At 46.7% G+C, this 19,834-nt stretch overlaps 1 protein-coding gene across 1 annotated transcript in view; it reads left to right on the top strand.

Moving 5' to 3' along the window:
- Positions 1–19,834, top strand: part of kcnt2b (potassium sodium-activated channel subfamily T member 2b) — a 40,152-nt gene that overhangs the window by 10,820 nt on the left and 9,498 nt on the right. The window contains exons 2-14 of the mRNA XM_076033129.1: positions 2,722–2,801; positions 3,283–3,385; positions 3,628–3,690; positions 4,551–4,599; positions 5,115–5,174; positions 6,833–6,907; positions 7,050–7,133; positions 7,535–7,629; positions 9,135–9,315; positions 12,495–12,659; positions 13,482–13,618; positions 14,199–14,262; positions 15,924–16,032. Of these exons, the coding sequence (XP_075889244.1) occupies positions 2,722–2,801; positions 3,283–3,385; positions 3,628–3,690; positions 4,551–4,599; positions 5,115–5,174; positions 6,833–6,907; positions 7,050–7,133; positions 7,535–7,629; positions 9,135–9,315; positions 12,495–12,659; positions 13,482–13,618; positions 14,199–14,262; positions 15,924–16,032 (1,265 nt within the window). The remainder of the gene's footprint in view (positions 1–2,721; positions 2,802–3,282; positions 3,386–3,627; positions 3,691–4,550; positions 4,600–5,114; positions 5,175–6,832; positions 6,908–7,049; positions 7,134–7,534; positions 7,630–9,134; positions 9,316–12,494; positions 12,660–13,481; positions 13,619–14,198; positions 14,263–15,923; positions 16,033–19,834) is intronic.

Raw genomic sequence — 19,834 nt, 5'->3', positions numbered from 1 at the left:
GCCTAAACAATTCTATCAAAAAAAATGAAAAGCAGCTGGCAACACTCAAGTGTCCATCTCAAAACTTCCTCACTCTGAGGGAGACTTGGTCGAAACGCATTTGCGTTTGGTCCTGGATGCCTCTCAATGAGATCATAATTAAATTATTGTTTGAGATGGACACTTGAGAGCTCCTGGCAGATTTTCTTTTCTTTTCTTTTTTAATAAAAGTGATGCATTAACCTGATAGCATATTAGCATGTGAGCCGCTATAAGGTCCTCAGTATCTTTTTTTGCACAAAGATTTTTGCTGATGTTTTGTATGTCTTTCATTTTGTAGAAATCATTCCCACTTACATTCAAATTTGGTTTAACAGAAAGATTTCTCACACGTGTGGGTTTTTTTTTTTCTCCTTGCTTGTTTGCTATGCAATTATGCTCTCCACAATTTCATCCTCTGTCCCGTTTCGCTTTCTTTCTCTTTCCGACTGGACCTTTTCCAATGCTGCCGCTCAGACGAGGAATTGCATTCAGGCACACAAGCGCAATACCAAATGTAAAGTTAATTTTTCCAGCATCGCTTAGAGCCTCACTGGCTTGGAAGGCACGCGCCGGTCAATCCTTCATCTGTAGACTATATGGCATGAGTCATCGAGGCAACATCAGGTCGTGTTCCCAGCGTTCTTCAGAACAGGCTGCAGTGAAGCGCGACGGGGGCTAGCAGTCAGCTTCTCAACTATGACTGAAAATTCAGTGGGTCACGCAAGTAAACCCAGCGACTAGCAACCCTTTTCGCCAGATGCATCAGGTGTTTGCGAGAGTTAAACAGTCGGGGGCTCGTGTGTGTTTGGCCTAAGATCTAAGGGACAGAGAGCAGCGGAGAGCCAGTGAAAGACTCAAAGGTCAAACCGCTTTCATGGCCTCTGTGATTTTTTGAAATTATTTTTTCCAAATGAGATTGTCTGGAGAAACCTTGCCCTGGGGCAGAGTCAAAGAGGAAAACCGTAATTGCCAGCTAATCAGTGGTATCGGTCACATCGCAATAAACTGGAGCATTTGAATGCGAGTTATCTTCTAAATAAACAATATGGCGGAAGGCCGATTTTTCCCAGTGGCCACTCGAGGTACTGCAGCAAAAAAATCCCATGGACCAGAAAATCAGCAGAAAAGAGTTTGCTCCCAGCATGTTGTCACAATGTCGTACATGCTGCTGTGTCTCAGCTCGTTCTGATTGGCTGCATCCTAACGTGTCTGTTAGTGACGTTCTGCAGAATTGTTCTGATTGGCCTAATAGATCATGGGAGTTAGGTGGAAAACTTTTTCGGCGTATGTGCTGGTTGAGTAAGCACATTGAAATGAATGGGCCGCCATCATGGATTCTAGGGGCCTGGTCTAAACGCATTAACCCCTTCGCCTCACGAAGGTGCAAGCTCAAATTTCTGCCACTCTCACATTTGAATGTTTGTCTTTTTTCCCTCTGCTGTGTTTGCGGAAGCCTTATTGTCGGCAGGCTGCTCACAGCGAAGTAGGTTTGGAACAAGTCGCAGCCGGCCGGGCTCTGGGCTTTTTCACTTGTACAACGCTTCACAACTATGTGTCTGCTGAAAGCTGCCCGTGCGAGCGAGCGAGCGAGGAAAAAAGACAACGAGCTCAAGTGTTGCCATAGCAACACAGAGGGACGTTATCCCCAGCCCCAAATGTTGCTGTGCGCTGATATAACGTCACTCTGGAACCCTGGGAAGACCCCCATTGAGCGCAGTCGCCTCCCGCTCCCGCAGTCGTGAAAAACAGACCGCAGTCGTTCCGGCCCCCCACCTTTCATCTGTCCGTGAGCCGAGAGAGGAGACCACCGGCACGCCGAGCCACGTCGTGTTTCATCCTCGTCCTCCTTAGTCATCCACTCCTGCCTCCATGCGGATGAAAGGAGAGCGAGTGAGAAGTCCCCCCACCCCCTGAGGTGGTGAGACAGGAAGTAGTACAGTTGCCCCACCCTCCTCCCCCGCACCCCCACGCCCAACTCTGCTGGTTATGTGCTGCCTGTCCACATGTAAAGAACTATCTGGAGAGGATGAGAGGATGTCCTTTTCTGTCATTATCCTCCCCTCTCTCTCTTTCCCCCATCTCTCTCTCTATCTATCTATCTACCTATCTCTCTCACTCTCTCTCTGTGTCTGGCGGGTGTGTGAACGGTCAAATAATCCTAATAATCCCGGTCATGGGTGTGTGTGTTTTTGGCACACTGTGTGTCTGTGTGCTGGTGTGTGTGTGTGTGTCTAACAGGAGGGTGCCAGAATGAAAAGGGAGAAAGAGCAGTAATTATGGCCTCCCATGTTCAGCTGAAACATCAGAGGGAAGTAATTTGTTGCTCTATATTTAATCAGCGGAGATAACGAGACTGACTGCAGCTGTCTGGGTCCATGGGCAGGGGGACCAGCAGGAACACCATTTCCTCCCCCCAAAAAAATGAAAAGCCCATTAGCCCTTCATTCAGCCGGACACGCTGTCTTATTTCCATGCTTTTAAAAAGGGTCATTATGGCCCTCTCCACCTCTCCACCTCTCTTCCTTCCTCCACCTTCAACTCTCTCCCAACCCTCCACTTCCTGCCTCTTGCCTCTTGACTTGACCGATGAAAAAGCGCCCGCCACCTCACCCGCTGCGTCCCCCTGCAGTTTCTCCGATGCTCCCTCCTTATCTCCGCCTGTCTTTCTGTCCCCGTCCACCTCTCCGTCCCTCCTCCCAGGGTGCAGGTGGAGTTCTACGTCAACGAGAACACGTTCAAGGAGCGCCTCAAGCTGTTCTTCATCAAAAACCAAAGATCTAGTGAGTTGCCTTTGCTGTGGAGTCAATCTTTGGTTTTTTTTGTGGGGCTCTTTGTGTTTTTCCCCTTAATTTGTTTCCTCCCTACGTGAGTCGCTGCTTAATGTGTGTGTGTGTGTGTGTGTGTGTGTTTTTCTCGATCCCTCTTGCTCCGATTTTCATCAGCCCATGTTCAACCAGTCTGCTCTGCTTGTGATTGGCTCAGGTGTCTGCCTAGTGATTTCAGAGACCACTTGTGGTTTATTCTGAGACATTTTCAAAAATCAAAATAATTTCTGTTCCAAAGTTTTGATTGTTTGAATGCTGCAGCTCCAGGAGTGGAAAAAATGAGGGACTGATACGTATTACTAAAAAGAAAGAATAACTTTTTTCATCAGACTCCTCGTAGTAGATTATCACGCAAGTAGTTCAAACTTGCGTGATAATCTTTTTTTTTTCAACAGTAATTGTCTGCGTTTTGCTTTGTCTTTTCTTTGCATTGCAGGTTTGCGAGTGCGAATGTTTAACTTTGCCCTCAAAGTGCTCAGCTGCCTCCTCTACATCGTCAGAGTTCTGCTGGACAATCCGCAGGAGGGAAGACAGGACTGGTGAGACGGACGATGACAGCAGCTGCTGAATGACATGAAATAAAATATCTGTGTTAGTGTGGAGGCCCGATGGCAGGGACAAGCGGGTCAATAGAAAAGAAACCAGCAAAGAAAAAGTGAATGTGAGATGCTGGTGGAAGGAAACAGGAGGAGATGCAATATTTCTCTCTCTCCGGATTCAGTCTGCGTGACACAAGCTGCCTTCACTGTCGTTCGCTTTCTCTTTTCTCACCCCCCTGCAGTGCGAGCGGAGTTAACTGCACCAAACAGAACACATCATCCCGACCCTGGAGCGAGTTTGACTGGTGAGTCTCTAATTAGAAGTGATGGCTTCAGCCTCCAGACCAGGCCGGTGGAACCGCACATCCCCTCCGGAGGAGGAGCGACGTCCCCCGAGTCGGAAACCCTGCGTAACGCAATCAATGCGACTTTACTTAACGGCAGCAATCCGCCGCGCTGATATTGAGCATTGCATATCCGCCTTCATTCATCACAACCGGGCCGCATGGATTACCTGTCGGCGTTACGCGTCTGCGGCGGCTAATCAACGGCGATCTAGTGGAGATAAAGTGTGTAATCGGCAGTAGCGGGGGGGCCAGGGGAGCAGGGAGGTAACCAGGAAGTGAACCCGCGTCTCCTGCTCGGGGACCTATTGATCTAATTGGTGGCTGGTGTCACTGGGTAAGCTCTGGCTCCATGTGAATTAGGGGCTTGACAGCACGAGCTCAGTGAAGGGATTGGGCTCGGCCCACGCTTCCTCCCACTCCCACCCTGCTCTGGGCGGCAGAGACGCAGGAGAACACAAAAATCGGCAGAGGCAACAATCAACTCCAGGGTGTCGTTTTGCCAACAAAAAAAAAATGAAAAAATAAAAACATGGACAACTACCAAAAAAAATGCCATGCCTTGAATTTCTCTTTAACTGAGAATATTTCTCTCAGGAAGTTACGAGCGCTCCGCCAGCTGTGCGCTCTGAAGCTCGCCCCTCTGCAGCTGTAAACATAATTAAATTTTATGCCGTGACATGAGCTGCCGTTGTGATTCTGTCGGGTGTCATTTTGCGAGGGAGTTGGAAAAAAAACAACACAATTTTTAATTTTATCCGCTAACTACTTTCTTTTCTCTCCCCCCCCGCCCCCCCTGGTCTTTTTCTTCTGCTCCGCAGGAAACTGATTATCTCGGTGGACAGACCTCTGCCGCTGTGGGCCCTGCAGGTCAGATAGAGACGTGCACTCCTGTGCAAACGAGGCTTCCGGCTGTTTGCACTCATATCTGCGCATCTGTCGTATCTGCGCCGCCCCCTAATCATTGTTTTTTTTCTTTCTTTCTTTCCTTTTCTTTTCTTCTGCATTTCGTTTGCACAACATGAATTGAAACTGGGTTCATTTTTCTTTCTCCCTCGCACAAACGTTCACCTACAGCGCCATTCGTGCACGCGCTCCCTTTTTGAAGTCGTGTGTACACAAGCAGACAGCAGACAGTGTCGTGCTTCATTTAGACCTGTTGCCTCAGAGGCTCAATCATCCACGCGCCTACTGATTCCACCTACGCTCTTTTCTCTTCCATCTCCCTCTGACTCCAAAATTTTTTTCTCCGCTCTGAGTCTGTGTGTTGTCATTTGTATCCTCTGAGTCTGCATCTCTCTCTCTCTCTCTCTCTCTCTCTCTCTCTCTCTCTCTCACCCTCTCTGTCTGTCTGTCTGTCTGTCTGTCTCTCCCTCTTTCCACAGGTGCTGGTGGCTTTCATCAGCTTCTCTGAAACAATGTTGCTGGTGTATCTCAGCTACAAGGTGAGCTACTCACAGCCCCTCCGCAGCCGAAACCCTCTGTCATGTCCCCCAGCCTGTGATGTCGACACGTGTAGCCTGTGTGTGTGTGTGTGTGTGTGTTCGTGTGTGTGGCCATCCATACCATTTGTGCTTTGAGGCGGCGTTTGCTCACTTTTGAATCCCTTCATTTACACCAGAGAAGTGTGGCAGCCACCAGTGCAGGCTTTGTGTTGGATGCCTATATGAAAAGGTCTTTGTGCATGATCTTAGCCCCTTTTATTATTATTTTTAGAAGACCTGTTTTTAAATAGGTGGGAAGGTTGTTGTTAAAAAAATAAAAAGGAAACCTGACCAACCATATATAAAAAATTCTAATTTGCTCCTCAAAGTCCTGGAGCTTCGTCAGCACCGTCCTGCCACTCAGTATATTTGTGAGCTTGTACCGCCAATTTTATTACAACTGAATTCTTTCCACACTGTGGAAATGTTATGTCAGCATTGCCCGGCTAATTCCAAACCTTTATGGCTCCCATTCCTTTGTCGTAACTGATAAGTTGCCTCCTCAGTCAGGTTTATTCGTATTTGCAGACCCAAGCAGACGCGATAAGCTGCTCTGTATTTTTCAATGCGCTTCTCCAATTCTGCTTTTGTAGATTATTCTCTTTTTCTTCCGGGACTTTTTTTTATCTTACTATACAGGATAATGTAGCAACATTGAAAGCACTTTTCATTGATCAGTAAGAACAGGAACAGGAGCGAAACACGACGAACGAACGAAAGGCACATCCCAGGTGGGACAGTCAGAACAGTTAGAGCTGCACTGGTTCACCTGTGTTCTGTTCACTGCTGTTTTAGGTTCCAAATATGATTCTGTTCCGCGTTGAAAGGCACAGCAGGGAGTCCCAGTCACAATGCAGGGCTCCAAAAGCCTGCTAAAATGAGAAATTAAAGTAGGCGGGGTTGGTAACAACGCACAGCAAGCTCGCTGGTGGCTTCCAGTGATGTAACAGGTGGAACAGATAACGGTGCATAACCAACCAACTCGGTGACAGGAGGCAGTCATTATCTCAGAACTGGACCACTTTAGGTAAATAAATGGATTCCTGCTTCCATGCTTGCTAGCATGGACAGTTGTGTAATTGTGCGAGCTAATTGGGCAAATCCTGCCTCGGCTGACCGATTCGTCCCGGAGACGGTGCTGCGCGGCCGTGTGGGAGGCCAATCAGCCCATCAGCTCCTCCACCTTTGATGCACGTGGGCACCGTAAGCCTATAAAGGCTTCCCCTCTGCAGATTAGTGCGAAGGCTGGGGGGCCGTAGCATTTAACTGTCGACTGATTCCTGTGGACATACCCTTCACACACCTACGCCAGAGTCAGATCGGGTCGGTCAGAAGTTGACGGCAGGCACACACACACACACACACACACACACACACACACACACACACACACACACACATGGGAAAAGGTGGTGACACCCTAAATAAAAGACGCAGGTTGCTGCAACCTCTCTGCATCCTAGCAGACGTGCAAACAAGTCCATTTCTCACCTTCAGTTCTCCTTAACAAGGACTTGTGGTAATCCCTGACGGTCGACATGACAACAGAGTTTCTTGACTTCTGAGTGTCTCTCACACACACACGCACTCACACACACACATATTTTTCTCGTTTCTAGGGCAACGTTTGGGAGCAAGTGTTGCGTGTCCCCTTCATTCTGGAGATGATCAGCGCCGTTCCCTTCATGATCACTGTGAGTAGCAGGGGTGGATTTGTCTCTGTCCTGTGTCTTTTTAGAGAGTCAGTGGGATTTCTTTAATTGGTTCGGTCGACGTGTGGGGGGGAGTGTTGTGACCAGCAGTCAAGCCCACTGAAACTTCTTATCTCCCTGACAGGTGATTTTTCCTTCCTTCAGAAACCTCTTCATCCCCGTATTTCTCAACTGCTGGCTCGCCAAGCACTCTCTGGAAAACATGATCGTGAGTGAAGGATTCCCCCACACCCCTTTCTTTTCTTACTTTCCTTCCTTTCTTTCAGTCAAATTGTATTTTTAGCATCGTGTTCGACTGTCTTTGCCGTCTCAGTCTCGCCATTTTGGGGCTTTTAATGGAAGCTTCCGCACTTTTCTGCCTCCATCTATCCCTCATCTGTCTACCATTGGAATTAAAGGCTGCCATGTGACACGTCTCCCTCTCGGACACGTATAACATGACACTTCCAACTAAGGGATTTTTTAATTTCATTTCATTTCCCCCTCCCCCCCCAGTAATCGGCCTCCATAGCTGCACATCGTCTCCATTTTGTTTCTTTTTTCGCATCTTCTCGACAGCTTTTTCCTTTTTCACACGCGGGTCCGTGTGTCTGTCTCTCCCCCATGCAGAACGACCTCCACAGGGCCATCCAGCGAACCCACTCAGCCATGTTCAACCAGGTGGTGATACTCATCAGCACGCTGGTGTGTCTCATGTTTACCTGGTGGGTACAACTGGCCGCCTACACTGATCTCGAGGAGGAAGGAAAGTGGAGAGCGTTGAAAAGAGTGACAGGAACAGGGACGGTGTTGACAGGGAGTGAGAGGTGTGACAAGCTGAAGACGGGCAGCTGAAGACAAGAGGCTCCGAGGGAACGGTGCGATTTATGCAGCAGGAACGATATGGGGAAATACATACAGTGTATGTAAAAAAAATATATCCATTCCTGGACCTGACAGAGCAAAGAGGTCATCTACAGTACAACCACAAGAGGCCCGAGCTGCGCTCGAGTGTAGCGGAGAAAAGTGTCAGCTTGCCGCGAGTCTGTTGCCAAAGCCTCGGGTTAATCCACCAAGATCCCACGCACCTGCCGTGAATCAAAGTTTGCGCGTGTATCCTCGGCAGCTCGCTCACCATCTGCGTCGAAGCTCTGGCGCGTCGTTCAATCGCGGAGGCCTAATTACCCCGAAATGTCAAGCGGCAAACAAACAAAACATTCTGTAATGGGGGATTGGTAGGGGGGGGTGAGGGGATGACACATGTTTGGCAGACGGAACAAGGACGTTCCGGGGGGCTTATTTGATGAGGCAAAAGTCGGCTTATGATGCCGCTAAATGGTCCGGGGGAGGCTAATTGTTGGGTTAAGCGTCAGCTATAGTTTTAAATGGCATTGCTGTGACTGCTGACTACATTTAGGGCAGTGATTCATGCCAACTGTCTCCTGCCTGTGTACAGTTATAGATACAGATCCTATGGAATCTTTTTGCATGGCGGACCTTTAAGAGCAAAACAACCATAAATGCTTTTTTAGTTGTGATTCGAGATCCTGCAGCACAGACTTGTGTGACATCCAGGTTCCCTTTAACCAACACAGCACCAAATTTTGAGCGATCACTTTCTTTTACTCGAGATTTTTTCCCTTTCCTTTATAAAACTCCTCCACTGACTCGTGGCTGAAGATACTCCAGTCACATGCAAGCAGCAGCAGCAGCAGAATCTTCTTATTGAACAGCACATAGTCGGGAAGACAAAAAAAAAAAACAACCTGTGTGCCAATCATCAGACTGTAGAGAATAAGCCTGCGGCTCAAACACTGTCAATACAAAGCCTCATTGTTAAAATAATAATGCTAAAAAATTCTTCTTGTCAATCTACATAAAAAAAACAAACAAACACAAATACACACACACACACACACACACACACAAAAAAAAAAATCATACAAAAGAGCAGCTGTCCTTGGCTTCACGAAAGATTAAAGGTAATGGAGTTATTTGTAGAGGCAAACACAAGCAGCCCTGTGGAGGATATTCAGAGAAGAGGGTAGGAAAAAAAACTGAGGTGGTGACACCAACCAGAACAGAACCAGACAAAAAGCGACAAAAATCTGCCTGAACATTAGAAGTGAAATTGTGTTTTCCTGCATCTTGATTCCAAGCTGGGGTCATCTCTCTCTCTCTTCTTCTTCTTCTTCTTCTTCTTCTTCTTCTTCTTCTTCTTCTTCTTCAGTATTTGTGGTATCCAACACCTGGAGCGAGCGGGCAACAACCTGACGCTGTTCGACTCGCTCTACTTCTGCGTGGTCACCTTCTCCACTGTGGGCTTCGGGGACGTCACGCCCAAAATCTGGCCCTCGCAGCTGCTGGTCGTCATCATGATCTTCGTGGCGCTCATTGTGCTTCCCATCCAGGTGAGAAACGGGAACCACGTCGCCCACCCACCACCACATAATTAGTAGTTTCGCAGGATAATGCCAGGACGGCAATACGTGCTTTGGAAAACAAATATCTGATGTTTGAAAAAAAATAAGTGAGGCGGGTTCTGACGGACGACGTCTCCCACGTTTGCATGATGTTGCTAAAATCTGCAGAGGTAAATGCGAGGCAAGGCGCCTTAAAATAATCTGACTGAACACCAGATGGTCCTAAATCCTTTGGTTTTATCCTCCTTCACGTACCCATCCATGGGGAAGAAGAGCTTGTAGAAAACACTTGATTGTTCATTTTCTAGTTCGGTTCCTGCCGCTGGAGTCTGAGGCGCACCATTGGTGCATTACGTCACAATGGTTCTGAATTAAACTCCTGCTGCAGCCGGTCTGGAGGGAGGCAAGAACATCTTCTCAGCGGGCAAACGTTGTCTTTGTCCTGCCTCTGAAGGTGAAGTGCGGCATCCACGGTAATCTCCTCCTTGGTGGCGCTTTTCCTCCCTTTTCCTCCCTTTTTTCCTCCTCCTTCTTCCGGGGCCTTTCCGGAGCGGCTATCGGCAGCCACTTCCTGTTTTTTTTTTTTTTCCTTTTTGCCATGACCAAGGGGCAGCTGATTGGTTGTGGAATCCATTGCGATTTTTGGAGGGACTCAGAAGGTCAAAAAGTGAGCGGTTTTCTTTTTTTCTTTTTTTTTAAGAGCTGAAATCCAAATGATCGTTTCCCCTTCAGAGCCGTTAACGCTCATTGCAGTTGACTTCCCTGTTACGAACTAATAATAAATCTTACACTCCTGCTCCTCCCTCCCCTCTCCCCCGAGCAAATAAAGTGGTGAGTCACTGCATCCTACGTACATTAACAACACTTATTTTTATTCGGGGAACGGTGAGAGTGAGTCTGCCTGTAACGCGCTCGGTCCCTTTCAAATCCCGCCGCTGTCAGTTAAACGGCTCCGCGGAGGGAACTTGAGGAACTATTTACGCGCTCGGAATAGAAACACCTCCGACAAACATGTCACTTGCGCGACGTCGCTGCGTGTGTTGTTTCTTTTGTGTTTGTGCAGCGCTTTGGTCCTCCCTCTATCGCCCCCCCGAGGTGTTCCACCTACTAGCGTGTTTCCCAAAAGAACCGACGAGAGGAAATTCCTTGTGTGTGCGTGCGTGCGTGCATGTGTACGCACACACACACACACTCTACCCTGCAGTCAGATGAGGGTCTCTCTGGGCTCGAAAAAAAAACGCACTCGCACACTTCTGACAAACAAATGTCGTTTGATTTTGTTTAGTGTCATTCTGGCTTTGTTGCAAATTGGATTTCTTTGGTGCGAACACTACTCATCTCCAGTAGCTTTTCTTCTACGGTTTTGTTTTGTTTTTTTTTGTCGAACGAGCGGTAGGCGTAAGCTTGCATCCTACGCCCTGCAGCTCATCAGGCCTTTTAAATACCTTCTCATTGTTTCGTTTTGTATTTTCACCCCCATCGGCTGCACGCAGATGGTTGGAAATATCTTTAGGAATAGAAGATAAAAAAAACAAAACATCCAGGTGATACTTGCCGAAGTCAATCTTCAGCATCGCCAATATGACAACCTCCCCCCTATCCTCTCCACATCTTTCATCCATAAATACCTCCTGACATTTAAAAACTGGACCCACCCTTCGCCTTCGCCCCAGCGTCCACCCTCTGTGTGTGTGTGTGTGTGTGTGTGTGTGTGTGTGTGTGTGTGAGCGCGAGACGCTGAGTCAAGCCATGGCCCGTCTCCAAGCTGCACCTTGACCGACTGTCTGTTTCTTTTTCGCAATCATCTATTTTTGTTTCTGTTTCTGCCCACAACACACTCCTGCAACTGTGACTGTGTGAAATCAGCACCTTGAGAGAGAAAAAGACATTGATGGGGGAAATAAATGTTTAAAAAGCCAGCCGTTCAGCTAATTTGTCTTTACGGTTTATGGAAACTTTCTCTGGAACAGGTCATAAAACTCAAAGAACTGCTTGATTCTTGCATTGTGTGTGCGTGCTTGTGCTCGTGTCTGTGTGCCTGTGTGTGCCTATCAATCACAGCTAGGCAGTCAAGTGTTGGCTTTACACAAATGATGGCTCTATAGAATTTTATGTACGCTTGGCTTTGTGGAGCCTGATGATTTTTTAATGTGCAATAATGATCTGATTTTGTCTCATCCCAAGTTTGATTGTTTCTGGCTGTGGGGGGAAAAAGAAAATTTGTCTCGCCAAGAAAAGCAGCTATTTGCTGACTGATGCTGTTGAAAATTGGTTTTGGGGAAGGATGAGTTTTAATTCCTGCCCCAAAGGTCGATATTTCTCATGGTGCAGTTAAATGTCGGCCCAGTGTTTACGAGGACAAGTGCCTGAATAATGAAACGACTTTTAAACGTTTGCTTATTTTACCAATTAGATCCTTTATCGTAAATATCATCCCAGACACTTTTACTGTTGGACAGAGGACGGGAACATCTCCTCCCTGTCTCCGTGCTCTATTCTGTAAATCCGACCTGCTGCTTCTTGTAGCCGTGTTCTTTTACCTCACAATCACTTTAGTGTCATTGATCTGACTCCAACCCTTCTTTCTTCCAATTGACTTCCTGGACGCTTTCCTGAGGCTTCGCTGTACAAACAAACAGACAAACACAAACAGACAGATTTGTTTTGATGTGTTTTATAAATCTTATTTGCACACAATTGTGATGAGTGGTACTTTGCTTGATGTCATGAACTCGGATGTAAAATAATGTGTGCACGGTTGCAGTGACTGATCGTACGTCAAATCAATTTCGCTCATTTATATCCCAAGACAATGCTCTTCCACAAAATCCATCCTGTTGGAAATCTGGAGTCACTATGATGAAATAAAGTCTATTAATTATTCATTGAAGCAGCTGAAACAACTCAAAATATTTATCTTAGCACAGCCAGCATCCCACAGCCCAACTCAGGTCAAATGTTATTTACCTGTTCGTCCATTGATCTCTGCCATCAGGTGTCATCCACCCACCCAGAACCGAATGTCCACATCTCTTAATTCCATCCCCCCCAACCCTCCCCCTCTAGGGTTGAGGACGAGGGGGGCCATTGTTTGTGTTTGGCGAACCACCTGGCTCGTAATCCAATTCCCATCTGTTAAATGTGATCTACGTCCTCCCTGAATACAGTTTGAGCAGCTGGCCTTTCTATGGATGGAGCGGCAGAAGTCCGGCGGGAACTACAGCCGCTACAGGGCGCAGACGGAGAAGCACGTGGTGCTGTGTGTCAGCTGCCTCAAGATCGACCTCCTCATGGACTTCCTCAACGAGTTCTTCGCCCACCCGCGGCTCCAGGTCCGTCCAAACGCCTCAAAGTGGGACAAGAGCGTCCCGTGTGGTCCTTGTGTCAGTTGTGTGTAAGCCAGGTCAGGAGCCGCGACAGCTGAGAGTGAAAGAATGGGGATTAATTCAGCAACAGCCCGGATTGAACGGCGGTGTCAGTCATGTTAGGCTCACGTGTCATTCTGCCTGTGTGCACTTGTTTGTTTGCCTGAAGATGCATTCATCTGTGTACATCTGATGAATGGAACCCTGCCCAGAGCCTTTTGGCCTGGACTTTGATCAAAATATCATGGGATGGAATCTGACACCAGGATGTCAGCGAACTCTCCAGAAGTGAGAAAATTTCATCCTTACACATTCCTTTGTTTTTCTCCACTTGTCTCGTAGCATTAGATAAAACCCACATTTTTGGACGTCTGTGATGTCACAAAGGGTGTAGATGCCTCTCCCTCAGCCAGGTGTTGGATTCGCCCTGTGAGAGCGTCTTCGCTTTGCCTGGCTGGTTTTCTGGTTCCCATCCAAACATGGGAGCATTCCAAGAAAGCATCTGTTTGGCAGGGATCTGGAAAATGTGGGAATAACATGGGACCTTTAATTCTATTCCCTCATATATCATACAACATGTTGTTAGAACATGTTCCCGTGTTTTAGAGTAGATTTGGAGCCAGGGCTGAATGAACAGCACTTCTCATTGGACGCACATCTCAAATTTGCTTCAGATTGTGCGAAGATCCCTCACATGACTCATGACCTCACTTTCATGTTGGCCCATCCTGTGAATGTCAAACCTCTCAGGTCGTAATAATGACAACAGGTGTGTGTGTTTTCCCTCAGGACTACTACGTGGTGATCCTTTGCCCGGCCGAGATGGACGTCCAGGTCAGGAGGGTCCTTCACGTCCCTCTGTGGGCCCAGAGAGTCATCTACCTGCAGGGTTCTGCCCTCAAGGACCAGGACCTGATGAGGGCCAAGTGAGTGGCCGTCAATAGTCAGTCAGTAGTTTTACAGCCGCTGTTACTTCCATCACTGGACACACACAAAAAAAGACTCAAATTAGTTCTGCAAATGTCAAATCTTGAGCGAAAAAAAATGAGGATGAAAACTGGGACACCTTGGTATTAAAGTCACACACCGAGGCTGCTTGAGCCCATAATTAATACCATAAGCACCTCAAGCCCAGAAGAGACTGCTGTAATTACCATTTGAGTCGTATTGCTCACGTGTAGCCGCTGGCTTGTGATATCGCAGCAGCAGCTTTTGTCGGGGGGGCGGGGGAAGGAGGGGAGGCAGAGAAAAAGCCTGGATGTTTCATCTCCCCGTTGTCTCGCTGCCTCCGACGATCTCATTCATGGAAAAATGAGTGCGGCCTCAGAAGACGCCTCGGCCTGTTTGTTATTCTATTGTCCGGCTGTGTTATTTTTTTCCTTGCTCCTTTTGTCCCGCTCCCTTTAATAATAACATGGCAGCGCCTCTTTCTTTCCCTCCCATGTCTTCTCTCCTCATCGCGCCCCGGTCCGCCACGGGGCCGCACGCTCTACTAACCGCCTGCAGGATGGACGATGCTGAGGCCTGCTTCATCCTCAGTAACCGGTTTGAAGTGGACCGCATCGCCGCCGTACGTCCCTCCCCCTTCCCTGCTTCTCTCTCCGTCTCTCTCTCTGTCTGTCACCATGAATTCACCTCATTAGCGACAACATCCGCACTCACTGTGTGTGTGTCTGTGGGTATTTTTGTTTCTAAAAATAAATCAAAAAACTTCTTCTTTTGTGCTGTTTGAACTTTCAACCACATGGAAAAAGAGCTTTGGGAAGGTTTTGCTTTATCTTTCATGTGCAACAATTGGCTGTGCAACCTGAACTCCTGAAGTTCATCATTTGGACACGTGAACAAAATAGTGCAAGTTTGAGTATTTATGATCACTTTAGATTCCAGGGTAACGTTCCAAAGTAACTCAACATCTATATGCATGACTTCCCTTTGCTCCTTAAAATAAAATAAAATAAAATAAAATAAAAATAAAAATAAAAATACCGACCCACATGCGGACGAGGCCTCATACTTTCTGTCTGAAAATACTGCTAATAACCAGATTACTACTGTTCCCTGAAGGCATTTCCTGTAATTTTCAACCTCCTCCCTTCTATTTTAGAAGGATGCTGCATCACAAACAATTCTCAGAGTTAAAAGCTAACTGTTCCGCTGCAGTGCGTTGCACTTAATGGACTGGTTTATTTTTGCCCCCTTTTTTTGTGTCCCCACTTTAAAAATATGCTAATTGCACAATTAAAACTCCTGAAGCAGAGCGTAAAGGAGTCAAGGTGTGAAAAATAAAAAGCCAACAATCAGCTTTATTTGGTCTGCGCTTTGTTATGAAACAGCACACACCACCCAGACTCAACACCCACACTGAATTATTGAATAATTGTCCTGCTTGGACATCTTGTCATGTTTGGAAACTGTTAAGTATTAAATAACACCTCAGAAACTGCCACAGCGTCACTCCACGCCTGTGGCACTGTTGACCATTGTGATTCTAGTTTGAATTTTTTACAAGACAGATAGACCTGTCATTATTGTGCAAATGTTGATATTTTTCTCATGATAAATTGCAGTTGTGGCAAAGCAAATTTTTCTCACCGGATGCTTTCATTACCATTAAATAGACGACATGGTAGTCGAGCAACAACATCAAATCAGACCCGCTGGATAATTAAAGGGGGAATACAGAGAACATCAGCATTAGCGTCGTTAGCGAGCTCACTGCTGTGGCACGGTGCAACAAGCACGGATTCAAACTCGGCCCTGTGGGGTATCTGTGCCCTTTGTGACATCATAAACAGCGACAGAGCAATTTTAGCTTCTATTCTCTGAGAAATAGTACAAGAAAAACAACATAAAGCAGGTAAAGTTTGGAGACAGGCGCCATATATTGTTAAGAAAACCTCAGAGCCTCAGAGTGAATTTTAGATGACAGGACACCTGTAGGAACAGTCCTGACATGGTCTTATGTTATTCCACCATTGTCGCCTGTTGCACACAGCCGTGTATAATGGCGGGAAGAACAGAATGAGGGTTGTGCAGGGCCATTCAATTACTTTGAGCAACCAATGGGCTAAGAGGATTATTGGAGAGGAGATAGAATCTGAAACTGCTGCTGCTGCTGCTGCTGCTGCTGCTGCTGCTGCTGCTGCTGCTGCTGCTGCTGCTGCTGCTGCTGCTCTTTAACCATTTCTTGCCATTTCTGTGCACCTCCCACCTCATCTCCCCTCTCCACAGGACCACCAGACTATCCTGCGGGCCTGGGCTGTCAAAGACTTTGCTCCAAACTGCCCCCTCTACGTTCAGATCCTCAAGCCGGAGAACAAGTTCCACGTCAAATTTGCAGGTAATCAGAGAAATGCAAAATTCCGACCTGTAGCACACGCTAATCTGCAAAGTGTCAGGTGCGGTCTCTTTGAAAGTTATTCGAGTTTGCAGGCAATCGCGGAAAAGAGGCCCCCCGAAAATGTGTGTTTTCATGGCCCAATTTCAGAGGCGATTGCTTGGTGCATGAAAATTGTGTTGTCACTTATTGTGGCAAACAACAATACCAGAGATTGGCCCCTCAGCTGACTTTTTTCTTCTTTTTTTTTACTGTGCTGCCAAGAGATTGTTTTTACAATTTTCAGTGCATGTTTTAAACCAAAAAATATTTGTTTTCTTTCTCTTCTTTAATTTTTACCTGGATTTGCCTGCTTGTATTCAAAGCAGCAGCAGCAGTTCTGAGTACATGCTGGACAGATTGGCTTTGCTTGGCTCTAAGCCCCTGGAGGGCCTGTGCTCCTTTTTTCATTCCTTTTTGGAGAGTGTCTCTTCTTCTCCTCCTGCTGCTGCAGCGTCTTTGCAGAAGCCTTCAGTCAATCATCTGTAGGTGAAAGAAAAGCAGCCCAAATCTCCTTCACCCTCATCTCTCCCTCTCATGTCTCTTTGCCCACAGCGCTGGAGAATTTCAAACTCACTTCCATCATGCTGCCCTCATCCCAACCCGTCTGATCATCAGTTATAATGACTCCGCTACCTTTGCAACGAAAAGTCGGCCCTTTTTTTTCTGATGCTTTTGAGCCTGTGCAAACAGAGGAAGGCGTGCGTGCTCTCTCTCCATCGCGGATCCTCCTCTGCCCCAGAAGTGCTGTTGAAAAATTCAGAAATAGCAAGTCAGAGGTGTTGGAGCGTAGGTAGGCAGACAGGAAGTGTTGAGCGAGAGCGATGTGCTCAGTCAGTCCCACAAACATGTAGATATTTCTCTCTGTAAACTGTGCATCCAACTTTTCTTTGTTGGGAAGATCATTTTGCTTAACTCACAGTCGCCTCGAACAAGAGATTTTGCTGTGAGCAGTTGCTATCTTGTTCAGTTAAAAAAGACAATGTGATTGGCTGTCTTTGCATGTTAGCGGTAGAAAGTTCAGCCAATCACCACCCGAGTGATTTGCTACTATTTTGTTTTTGTTTTTTAAATAAGTCTCAGCATGCCAATTATTCCTGTGGCTCTTTCCTTGACATATAAAAACAAAGTCAGGTTAGTTAATAATTAAATAAAGCAAGATAAAGTTGTCTGTAGGAGGATATAATTACACATAATAATGTTTGAAGGCAAATCAGAAAGTGCGATAGTCATTTTTAAAGACAACTATTCAAAGAAAACAGCATTTGAAAGCAAAGAGGCAGCAAACAAAAGAAAGGCATCAAAGACAAGTGGAGAACAATTAAGTGGCAACGTTTCTCTCAGAGGATCACAGCATGCTCAGCACGCTGTTCACTTCCATTGTGTGCTGCAGGGGAGCTTTCAAACACAACACTTCATTTGACTTATGGACTTGTGAGAAAAAACAAAAAATGTCCCTTTAAGTAACAGACTGCAAGCCCGAGAGCAGCCAGAATCTAAGCAAGAATACAAATGAATCTAGGTCCATTTCTGATCCTGCATCTAGATTTCTAGATTTCTCCTGCTACATGCATAGTTGTTATTCATACAGCCGGTGTCGAAACCGCGCGTTGAATAATTCATGTATGTCTTTTTTTTTTTTTTTTGCTATTTTTACTTTTCATTTCTGTGGCTATGTGTGACATGTTAAAAACCCTTTTAAAACTGGATTTTGTGGACGGTCCACATTCACATTGGCCTCGCTGTGGCCTTTTCCCAGTGTCAGGAAACAAGGTTGTTTATTGCAAAGTCCGGCTGCAGCGTTTGGAAATCACGAGAAACGGTTTACCTCTCAGTCTTGGGCACCGCGGAGCCACCCTGGCGCCAATGTGGAAACATTTGCGCCTGTTTGCAGCTCCGGCCGAGCGGGAAACTCCTGAAGGGAGTGAGGAGACGAGTCACGAGCAATAATGTATCGAGAGCCGCACTGCTGTGGCTGCACACCGGCCGGCTCGCTGGATCAAAAAAGAAGAAGATGAAAAGGTCGGCTCACCGTTTTAATTAACACGACCGGTTGAGCTGCACTCTTGCAGCCACATCGGTGCAAGCGTGCACCTAACGGAGGGCAGGGAGTTAAGAGCGATCCTGGAAACACATCACACCAGCCAGTCTGACGGGAGGAGAAGCCATCCAGGGAGGATCTATCAAGCAAGGACAACAGAAGCGGGGGATGGAAAGAACGTGCACGTAGCTGTGTGTGCTTAGTGTGTCGGGGTCAGTAATTGGTTTCTACCCTGGTCAGGGTCCATGGCATGTGACTGGTACAGTGCTGGTCGGACGTTAAGCAGAGGAGACGTGGAGGGGAAGGGTCACAGTGGCGGGAAGAGGTTTGGGGAAACTGGCTGATATATATAAATATACATATACATACACAAATATATATATGTGTATATATGTATATATATATATATATATATATATATATATATATATACATATATATATATATATATACATACATATATATATATATATATATATATATATATACATATATATATATATATATACATATATATATATATATATACATATATATATACATATATATATATGTATATAAATGCACTCAGTTGGCTTTTCTCCGTCTTGGCTGTGCTCCGAGGGAAGGCAGGAGACAGGCAAAGCAGACAGCGAGTGGCAGCATAATGAACATCGCAGCTCTGTGGACTCACCGTCTTTTCTTCCGCAGGCTTCCGATGCCCATATCTCAGTAATGGTTCCCACTTCAAAACAAATTTCTCTCCGGCTAGAATGGAAGAGAGGCAGGATCCTTTGGTGTTTTTGTTATTTTTTTCCTGTCTTGCGACCGAGCTGCATTAGCATGATTTACTGCACGGAGCTTACAGGAGGAAAAAAAGAGGCAGAGACACAATCATCAATTTTAATTGTCACATCTGACGTTCGCTCGGCAAACAGGCATAAATTGACATCTGTTCAGCTTTTTCATTTTCTTTCACTTGAGCATCAAGCTGCCAGCTGCGACGGCCAGGTTGACTGGACCTGATGTTTCATGTCAGCCTCTGACGTTTTGGCCTCAATTTTCCCCCAACGGAGAGACGCGCACGGTGCTTTCAGGAGCCGTCGGCTAACGCGGCGGCTCTAACGCGCTTACTTGCCCGTCACGCAAGATAACGCAATCAAGAATTTGCACGGCGGCGAAGGCGGAGGCGGAGAGGCTTGGAGGGGGTGCCTACGTTCTCTGTGAGGCATTGATTGGTTTACTACAAACATTAATCGCTCTATTGGCTTTTCCTCTCAAAGGGGAGACGGTTCAGGGATAAAGGTTAAACAATGCCCCCGTGTTTGCTCACTCAGTTTGGTTGGGTGGGCTCGGAGGCAGGCCGGCGTGAAGTGTCTGAGCAGAAACGCCCAGCCTGTTAGTGAGTCAGCGGCTCGTTGCTAGGTCAGGCTCGTAGCGTGCGTGCGTGCGTGCGTGCGTGTGTGCGCGAGCGCGTGTGTGTGTTTTAAGATGCCGAGCTGCAGACTTTTGATGGTTGCTTTTTTTGGAATATTGTGTTTGTGTGGGATTTTTACATGTTTTTCTCAGTCAGTGCAATGAAGCCATTGCAGGCAACACGAAGACGCAGCTGTGCAGCAGATGATGGCTCACAAGTGCATTAACCAGAGCTCGGGAAAAAAAGACTTGATTAAAGGGCTCAATTTACCCCGGAATAATAATAGAATAATAAGAAGGCATCGTCTTACCCACACAGCAATAATATCA

This window comes from Nelusetta ayraudi, unplaced genomic scaffold (genome assembly GCF_046127955.1).
Source record: "Nelusetta ayraudi isolate G7.1 ecotype Tasmania unplaced genomic scaffold, CSIRO-AGI_Nayr_v1 ptg000040l, whole genome shotgun sequence".
In the NCBI taxonomy this organism is placed as follows: domain Eukaryota; kingdom Metazoa; phylum Chordata; class Actinopteri; order Tetraodontiformes; family Monacanthidae; genus Nelusetta; species Nelusetta ayraudi.
Note: the sequence above shows the minus strand (reverse complement) of the source record. Positions and strands in the feature narration are given on the sequence as shown.